Source organism: Doryrhamphus excisus, chromosome 2 (genome assembly GCF_030265055.1).
Source record: "Doryrhamphus excisus isolate RoL2022-K1 chromosome 2, RoL_Dexc_1.0, whole genome shotgun sequence".
Classification (NCBI taxonomy): domain Eukaryota; kingdom Metazoa; phylum Chordata; class Actinopteri; order Syngnathiformes; family Syngnathidae; genus Doryrhamphus; species Doryrhamphus excisus.
This window is the reverse complement of record NC_080467.1, coordinates 29,315,150-29,325,224: the sequence shown is the minus strand read 5'-3', so window position 1 is coordinate 29,325,224 and position 10,075 is coordinate 29,315,150. Positions and strand designations below refer to the sequence as shown.

At 29.0% G+C, this 10,075-nt stretch overlaps 2 protein-coding genes across 5 annotated transcripts in view; one reads left to right on the top strand and one right to left on the bottom strand.

Moving 5' to 3' along the window:
* The window catches only part of LOC131119338 (seipin-like), a 46,490-nt gene that overhangs the window by 5,080 nt on the left and 31,335 nt on the right, over positions 1 to 10,075 (bottom strand). For all 3 annotated transcript variants that reach the window (XM_058064704.1, XM_058064705.1, XM_058064710.1), the window contains exons 5-6: positions 6,178 to 6,816; positions 3,980 to 4,227 (exon numbers count right to left, since the gene is read on the bottom strand). In XM_058064704.1, coding sequence (XP_057920687.1) covers positions 3,980 to 4,227; positions 6,178 to 6,192 — 263 coding nt within the window. In that variant the 5' untranslated portion in view covers positions 6,193 to 6,816. The remainder of the gene's footprint in view (positions 1 to 3,979; positions 4,228 to 6,177; positions 6,817 to 10,075) is intronic.
* rnaseh2c (ribonuclease H2, subunit C) lies at positions 5,347 to 9,394 on the top strand. 2 transcript variants are annotated; one of them, XM_058064725.1, is made up of 5 exons: positions 5,347 to 5,512; positions 6,206 to 6,367; positions 6,439 to 6,551; positions 6,636 to 6,755; positions 9,245 to 9,394. In XM_058064725.1, exons 2-5 carry the CDS (start codon positions 6,214 to 6,216, stop codon positions 9,266 to 9,268), a joined length of 411 nt encoding a protein of 136 aa, XP_057920708.1. In that variant the 5' UTR covers positions 5,347 to 5,512; positions 6,206 to 6,213; the 3' UTR covers positions 9,269 to 9,394. The 2 variants fall into 2 exon arrangements, with proteins under 2 accessions (XP_057920708.1, XP_057920707.1); XM_058064724.1 differs by lacking the exon at positions 5,347 to 5,512 and adding an exon at positions 5,865 to 5,996.

Below are 10,075 nucleotides of genomic sequence, written 5' to 3'. Positions count from 1 at the left end.
TACATAAAAAAATCTCGATTTAAAAAATCTAGATTTTTTTTTACAATTTTTTTTTTTTTACAAAAAAAAAACAATTTTTATATAATAGGGCAAAAGCAGGCTAATAAGCAAGCCAATAAGCAGGCTAATACTAGCCTACTATTCTTGAGACCCCCTTAAATAATTTGATATTTTTTATTGATTTTTAAAAATTTGTTATTATTATTTTTTTTTTTTTTACAAAAAACCCTCTGACAAATTTCATATAAAAGAGCAAAAGCAGGCTAATAACCAAGCTAATACTAGCCTACTATTCTTGAGCCCCCCCTAAATAATTTGATATTTTTTATTGATTTTTAAATTTTATTTATTTATGTATTTATTTTACCAAAACAAAAAAAACGTTTGACAAATTTCATATAATAGAGCAAAAGCAGGCTAATAAGCAAGCAATTAATAAGCAATTTTTTTTTACATAAAAAAATCTCGATTTAAAAAATCTAGATTTTTTTTTACAAAAAAAAAAATTTTACAAAAAAAAACAATTTTCATATAATAGGGCAAAAGCAGGCTAATAAGCAAGCCAATAAGCAGGCTAATACTAGCCTACTATTCTTGAGACCCTCCTAAATAATTTGATTTTTTTAATTGATTTTTAAATTTTATTTATTTATGTATTTATTTATTTTACCAAAACAAAAAAAACTTTTGACAAATTTCATATAATAGAGCAAAAGCAGGCTAATAAGCAAGCAATTAATAAGCAATTTTTTTTACATAAAAAAATCTCGATTTAAAAAATCTAGATTTTTTTTTACAAAATTTTTTTTTTCATATAATAGGGCAAAAGCAGGCTAATAAGCAAGCCAATAAGCAAGCTAATACTAGCCTACTATTCTTGAGCCCCCCCCCTAAATAATTTGATATTTTTTATTGATTTTTAAATGTTATTTATTTATGTATTTATTTATTTTACCAAAACAAAAAAAAACTTTTGACAAATTTCATATAAAAGAGCAAAAGCAGGCTAATAAGCAAGCAATTAATAAGCAATTTTTTTTTACATAAAAAAATCTCGATTTAAAAAATCTAGATTTTTTTTTACAATTTTTTTTTTTTACAAAAAAAAAACAATTTTCATATAAAAGGGCAAAAGCAGGCTAATAAGCAAGCCAATAAGCAAGCTAATACTAGCCTACTATTCTTGAGCCCCCCTAAATAATTTGATATTTTTTATTGATTTTTAAATTTTATTTATTTATGTATTTATTTATTTTACCAAAACAAAAAAAACTTTTGACAAATTTCATATAATAGAGCAAAAGCAGGCTAATAAGCAAGCCAATAAGCAGGCTAATACTAGCCTACTATTCTTGAGACCCCCCTAAATAATTTGATATTTTTTATTGATTTTTAAAAATTTGTTATTATTATTATTATTTTACAAAAAACCCTCTGACAAATTTCATATAAAAGAGCAAAAGCAGGCTAATAAGCAAGCCAATAAGCAGGCTAATACTAGCCTACTACTCTTGAGACCCCCCTAAATAATTTGATATTTTTTATTGATTTAAAAAATTTTTTACCCTCTAGTACTACTACTAGTAGTAATAATAATCAGAAGAAGAATAATGATAATAGTAATAATAATAATAATAAGCTAATTAATAATATGTATTCCTGACTCCAGTGGCGTCATTAGGCCTATTTTAGGGGGAGTTCAGACCCCCCCAAAATGTTCTTAAGCCTTCTAAATAATTTTATATTTTTGATTGATATTATTTATTTATTTATTATTTTTTTACCAAAAAAAATCTCTGACAAATGTCATATAATAAGGCAAAAGCAGGCCCACTAAAATCTTCGTAAGCCCTCCTAAATCATTTTAAATTTTTTATTGATTTTTTATTTACAAAAATCTCTGACAAATTCAATATAATAGGGCAAAAACAGGCCCCCTAAAATGTTCGTAAGCCCTCCTAAATAATTTTTAATTTTTTATTGATTTTTTAATGATTTTTTAAACAAAAATCTCAAATTTTTTTAGATTTTTTTTTTTTACAAAAATTTTTTTTTTTTACAAAAAAAAAGCAAAAGCAGGCTAATACTAGCCTACTATTCTTGAGACCCCCCTAAATAATTTGATTTTTTTTAATTGATTTTTAAATTTTATTTATTTATGTATTTATTTATTTTACCAAAACAAAAGAAAACTTTTGACAAATTCCATATAATAGAGCAAAAGCAGGCTAATAAGCAAGCAATTAATAAGCATTTTTTTTTACATAAAAAAATCTCGATTTAAAAAATCTAGATTTTTTTTTACATTTTTTTTTTTTACAAAAAAAAACAATTTTCATATAATAGGGCAAAAGCAGGCTAATAAGCAAGCCAATAAGCAAGCTAATACTAGCCTACTATTCTTGAGCCCCCCCTAAATAATTTGATATTTTTTATTGATTTTTAAATTTTATTTATTTATGTATTTATTTATTTTACCAAAACAAAAAAAAACTTTTGACAAATTTCATATAAAAGAGCAAAAGCAGGCTAATAAGCAAGCAATTAATAAGCAATTTTTTTACATAAAAAAATCTCGATTTAAAAAATCTAGATTTTTTTTTACAAAAGGTTTTTTTTTTACAAAAAAAAACAATTTTCATATAATAGGGCAAAAGCAGGCTAATAAGCAAGCCAATAAGCAAGCTAATACTAGCCTACTATTCTTGAGCCTCCCCTAAATAATTTGATATTTTTTATTGATTTTTAAATGTTATTTATTTATGTATTTATTTATTTTACCAAAACAAAAAAAAACTTTTGACAAATTTCATATAATAGAGCAAAAGCAGGCTAATAAGCAAGCCAATAAGCGGGCTAATACTAGCCTACTATTCTTGAGACCCCCCTACATAATTTGATATATTTTATTGATTTTTAAAAATTTGTTATTATTTTTATTTTTTTTTTTTACAAAAAACCCTCTGACAAATTTCATATAAAAGAGCAAAAGCAGGCTAATAAGCAAGCCAATAAGCAAGCTAATACTAGCCTACTATTCTTGAGACCCCCCTAAATAATTTGATATTTTTTATTGATTTAAAAATTTTTTTTTTACAAAAAACCCTCTAGTACTACTACTAGTACTAGTACTAGTAGTAGTAATGGTGAATGATGATAGTAATAATAATAAGATAATTAATAATCTCCAGTGGCGTCATTAGGCCTATTTTAGGGGGAGTTCAGACCCCCCAAAATGTTCTTAAGCCTTCTAAATAATTTTATATTTTTTGATTGATATTATTTATTTATTTATTATTTTTTTACCAAAAAAATCTCTGACAAATGTCATATAATAAGGCAAAAGCAGGCCCACTAAAATGTTCGTAAGCCCGCCTAAATCATTTTAAATTTTTTATTGATTTTTTATTTACAAAAATCTCTGACAAATTCAATATAATAGGACAAAAGCAGGCCCCCTAAAATGTTTGTAAGCCCTACTAAATAATTTTTAATTTTTTATTGATTTTTTAATGATTTTTTTTAACAAAAATCTCAAATTTTTTTAGATTTTTTTTTTTTACAAAATTTTTTTTTTTTACAAAAAAAACAAAAGCAGGCTACCAAAACAAAAGAAAACTTTTGACAAATTCCATATAATAGGGCATAAATTGGCTAATAAGCAAGCCAATAAGCAGCCTACTACTAGCCTACTATTACTACTACTACTAGTAGTAGAAGAATAATAATGATGATAGTAATAATAATAATAAGCTAATTAATAATATAATAATGATTATGATATCATTGATCACTGTACACAGGTTTTGCAGTGTAGATTGTGTGTACTTGTGTACATTTAATGGTGGCCTAAAACTATTGAGTAACAATTGACTACTAAATCTGTCCAAAAGTGGGAATTTTATATCCCGGTTCTTGTTTTTTTTTTGGATTTTTTTGGAATGTCTACTACATTCATTCATATTCTGCGCCATCTCACCTGTAGTAATAGTACACAGGTCTGGACTGAGCCACGAAGGGCATGTAGGAGTAGTAGAAGCTCCCGTACAAGAAGGCGGACACCCAGAGGAGCAGCATCACCACGGAGAAGACAAGAACTCCCCGCTTGGCTCTCTGAACCAGACGGGACATTTGAGTCTGCAGGGCATCGGCGAACTTGGTCAGCGTTGCTCGGAAAAGCACAAACGGCTTCACGCGGCGATGACCGGATGCTGGATCCATTCCCACCTGGAACAGGTCGATGTGTTAAAAAAAAAAAGAACAGAAAGGAACGCTGTAGGAATTCCTAATCCACAATTCCAGCAAATGAAGATGCGTTCAATGGACATAAACTATTGCTTTGATTTGACTGAGAAGCGATAAACCACTGAGTCGAATTTCGGGTCACAAGCGGGGAAATTTAGCGTCAGATGACTGGGGGGGGTGGGGGGGGGACTGGAAGGCTTCTGGTGCCAAAATATGCTTCGTAGGTCCAGTTGTTATTCGTTATTTTTAATTATTTAAAAATTTTTAATTTTAATTTTATTTTTAATTATTATTTTTAATTATTTTTAATTATTATTTTTAATTATTTTTAATTATTATTATTATTAATTAGTGTTGTTGTTAATTATATCAACATATAATCATTATACTGCATGGAGTATTAGGTCATGTATTTAAAGTCACCATAAATGTGCAGGATAAGTACCGGAAAGGACAGTTTTACCCATCATCATACACAAGTACGACCTCTCTCAGTACATTTTATGTAAATATGGCAACCTATTTGTTTTCTATGGTGACAAAGTAGGAGGAAATTATGTCTGTCTTACCTTTGTTGTCTTGTCAATCACTCGGTTTGTGCGTCAACGCTCCGGATGAAATGTGATCAGGAACCTTCCCGGATTTCCAAGCGGAGGAGGAGGCTTAATTCAGCCACCCCCCCCCCTTTCTCTCAATCCCTCCCCGTCTAAAAAAGCTGCCAACTGGATCAGAGATCACAACACAGATCTGAAAACAGCTACACTGTCAATATATTTATATTGTAAATATTTTATTATTTGATGTTTCTAATGTTATACAATATTATTTAATATATTGTATTTTATATTATCATTTTTTTGTTGATTATTATTATTATTTATTTGTATTTTAATTTTAATGTACTATATTATGGTTTTTCCAAGCTGCTGTTCAGTAAATTGGCCACAGGGGGCAGTCATGTTCAATAATGCTGCTTACAGTACGCTTTCGGAGTGCATAGAATAAGACAATGAGGAAGTTTAGATGAAAGTACATATATTATACTATGAACATGATAAATTAATGAACTGAACGCGGTAATACAGCGTTTTTCACAACATCAACAACAAATTATGCTCTTAAAATGATATTATAATGGTCGAACTATGCAGTTCTTGGGGTTTTGTTTGGGCACATCCAATATGGCGGCGATATTGACGTATGACTCAGCGTTCGATGTGGCTGCTACGAATATACTACGTATAAGGCTCGGTCTGCTTGCAAGATTGTGAGTTCTCTGTGTTCTCTTACAAATAAATTGCCAATTAAATTACAGCTATCCTGGCGTCGAATTATTCAGCCGCCATTACAATGTTGCTACAATTGTGTACCGGTTGTCCATAGTGCATGTTATTGAATGTTACTAAACCGACACAGATTACAAACTGCAACCTCCCAAATACCGAATAAAATAAATAAACATGTCTCTCAGACTCAATACGAACGTACATGTCATTTGAGATAAATTAAAAGCAACAAATGTAAAGATAAAATGTATTAAAAAAAAAAAAACAAGAAAATATCCCAGCAATTTCATCGCTCGTCTGTAGGAGGCAGCAACTCCACCACTCAACAGACAAAGCCCGCCAAAACAAATATGAACGTAGAAGAAGAGTTTACCATCCAATCAGAGTCTGTATGCTAATGAACCCGGAACTACACAACCAGGTTGTTTTTAAATCAAGCTTTGGAAGTGGGAGACGTTCCTTTGGGTAAAAACAAACAAAATATATACATTTTCAAATACTATAATCTTTACTAAGTTAAATACGGCGTCTCTTCGTTTATATGTAAACATATAAAAACTTCGTACATGTCGTACATGGTGATATTTAAAGGAATACCATCCCAATTAAATCGAGTCTAGTAGTATATGTGTTTGTTATTGATTACCTTTAAAATAAACATGTGTTTGAACCAGGTTGGAGGATGTCCTCTTCAGGCAACGTGACCCGTCTTGATGCGTCATCTTTGGGCCAGGCACCCCGGGAACCACTTCACTTCATCCCCTGTGAGATTGAACACAATGGACCAGCCGAGATCTCGCGGTACTTCACTGCTGCCATAAAGGACCGTAAACAGGGTAGAATAAATATAACAATAAATGTTATTTAAGTTGTTTGTCACTCGTTTATGCACGGTTTCCTATTACAGAGAAGACGGTGTCATTCAGGGGTCGTGGTCTCAAGGGACAGGACCTCTCCTGTCCACATGGCTACACCGGACTTGTCCTCAAGGACGTCAACAAAACCGGCTCTGATCAGGAGGTAATCATGATTGAGATCTTACAATGGAGCACACTAAAAGAAGAATTTTGCTATCATCAGTTGTTTATATTTGTGCGTGTACAGGACAGGACCCTGAAGGTGACCTCGTTGTTTGATAAGCTGACTTACTGGAACCTGGAGACGCCGCCTAACTCAGACGATGCGGTGGTGATGGCGATGGACTGGCCCGAGCTCGCTGAGGCGGTGAATGATTTTGTTATGAAGAAGCTATACCAGGGAGGTCCAAAGTGGCCCGCGGCACAATCTAAGAATAGAATTTTACAGGAAAAGTTAAAAAAAAAAGGAAAAATAGTCGAAATATTATGATAAAAGTTACGAGATTTTATAATAGTGTCATAAAATTAGGAAAAAAAATAACATAATTTTAGCAGCATAATATTGACATATTAAAGAGATTTTTTAAAAGTCATAATCTTATGAGAAACTAAAATAAAAACAAACAATAAAGTTGTAATGTATGGAAAAATATGTTGCTGTTAGGTCATAATTCTAAAATAATAAAAATGAAATAAAGTCATAGTACAAGATGAAAATTCACCGGTTTAATTCAAATAGTTGTTAAATTGAAAAGTAGTCAAAATATTATGAGATAAAAATTATGAGATTTTATAATATTGTCATAAAATTAGGAAAAAAATAACATAATTTTAGCAGCATAATGTTGACATTTTAAAGATAATTTTATAAGAAGTTATGAAGAAGCTATACCAGGGGTGTCCAAGGTGGCCCATGGCACAATCTAAGAATAGAATTTTACAGGAAAAGTTAAAAAAAAAAAAAAAGGAAAAATAGTCGAAATATTATGATAAAAGTTACGAGATTTTATAATAGTGTCATAAAATTAGGGGAAAAAAATAACAATTTTAGCAGCATAATGTTGACATATTAAAGAGATTTTTTCAAAGTCATAATCTTATGAGAAACTAAAATAAAAACAAACAATAAAGTTGTAATGTATGGAAAAATATGTTGCTGTTAGGTCATAATTCTAAAATAATAAAAAAAGAAATAAAGTCATAGTATAAGATGAAAATTCACAGGTTTAATTCAAATAGTTGTTAAATGGAAATGTAGTCAAAATATTATGAGATAAAAATTACAAGATTTTATAATAGTGTCATAAAATTAGGAAAAAAATAACATAATTTTAGCAGCATAATGTTGACATATTAAAGAGATTTTTTAAAAGTCATAATCTTATGAGAAACTAAAATAAAAACAAACAATAAAGTTGTAATGTATGGAAAAATATGTTGCTGTTAGGTCATAATTCTAAAATAATAAAAAAAGAAATAAAGTCATAGTACAAGATGAAAATTCACCGGTTTAATTCAAATAGTTGGTAAATTGAAAAGTAGTCAAAATATTATGAGATAAAAATTATGAGATTTTATAATAGTGTCATAAAATTAGGAAAAAAATAACATAATTTTAGCAGCATAATATTGACATATTAAAGAGATTTTTTCAAAGTCATAATCTTATGAGAAACTAAAATAAAACAAACAATAAAGTTGTAATGTATGGAAAAATATGTTGCTGTTAGGTCATAATTCTAAAATAATAAAAAAAAGAAATAAAGTCATAGTACAAGATGAAAATTCACCGGTTTACTTCAAATACTTGGTAAATTGAAAAGTAGTCAAAATATTATGAGATAAAAATTACGAGATTTTATAATAGTGTCATAAAATTTGGAAAATAAATAACATAATTTTAGCAGCATAATGTTGACATTTTAAAGATAATTTTTTAAAGTCATAATCTTATGAGAAACTAAAATAAAAACAAACAATAAAGTTGTAATATATGGAAAAATATGTTGCTGTTAGGTCATAATTCTAAAATAATAAAAAAAGAAATAAAGTCATAGTACAAGATGAAAATTCACCGGTTTAATTCAAATAGTTGGTAAATTGAAAAGTAGTCAAAATATTATGAGATAAAAATTACAAGATTTTATAATAGTGTCATAAAATTTGGAAAATAAATAACATAATTTTAGCAGCATAATGTTGACATTTTAAAGATAATTTTATGAGAAGTTATGAAGAAGCTATACCAGGGGTGTCCAAGGTGGCCCACGGCACAATCTAAGAATAGAATTTTACAGGAAAAGTTAAAAAAAAAGAGGAAAAATTGTCAAAATATTATGATAAAAGTTACGAGATTTTATAATAGTGTCATAAAATTAGGGGAAAAAAATAACAATTTTAGCAGCATAATATTGACGTATTAAAGAGATTTTTTTAAAGTCATAATCTTATGAGAAACTAAAATAAAAACACATAATAAAGTTGTAATGTATGGAAAAATAGGTTGCTGATAGGTCATAATGCTAAAATAATAAAAAAGAAATAAAGTCATAGTATAAGATGAAAATTCACAGGTTTACTTGAAAAAAAAAATCCAAAAAGAAAATTGACTACAATTATTTAAAAAGAAAGTTAATATATATTATATTATATAACATTAAAAAATATGTGAAAAAAATCCAAGTTGATACTAATAATAAATTGGCTTTTTCACTTTTTTTTTCTTGAAATATGAATTATATGAATGAATTAAAGTTGCATCATTTGTCACTATGTGGCCCTCGCTGCATTTTGGACACCCATGAGCTCCACTCTACTCATACATTTTTTAATGTCTTATGTTTGGTGCTTTCCTAGATTCATGGACCGGTGGAAACCTGAAGAAAATCCTGATTGGGTTCAAATGTTGCGTAATCGGAATACAGTATAAGACCAGCTGGTGACTGAACATAGTACTGCTAGAAGACTGAGTATTTTTGTATTGGAATAAAAAGTACTTCACTGAAACATGTAGTCCATATTATTGCATATATTGTTTTCACACTCAAGCAATAATAAATGATGCCTGACCACGCCTAATGTTATTTTAAAAATTTATATATTTACTAAATTTATATTAGTAAGTTTTTTGGCCAAAGAAAGTATTTTCAAGCATAAAATGACTAATGGAAATAAATTCAACTCCAGAAAAAAAGCGGAAACAAAAGTACAAGCCATAAAGAGCAGCCACTTGTGGGTGTAGTGTTCTACATTGGCCACTAGGTGTCACTAGGTGGCTTTTAGTTCTTTGTGTTTATTTTAATTGGTTTTATTTTTTTTACATACTTTTATTGCTTTGCTTCTTCTTTTTAATATTTTAATATCTATTTTACTATTATTACTAATTAGGAGAGTAGTTACTGAGGAAATAAGGCACATATATTTAGAGTAGTTACTAGGTAACTAATTAGTAGACTAGTTGCTGAGTAACTAAGGCTCCTACATTTAGAGAGGTTACTAGGTAACTAATTAGGAGAGTAGTTACTGAGGAAATAAGGCACATATATTTAGAGTAGTTACTCGGGAACTAATTAGTAGACTAGTTGCTGAGTAACTAAGGCTCCTACATTTAGAGTGGTTACTAGGTAACTAATAAGGAGAGTAGTTACTGAGGAAATAAGGCACATATATTTAGAGTAGTTACTCGGG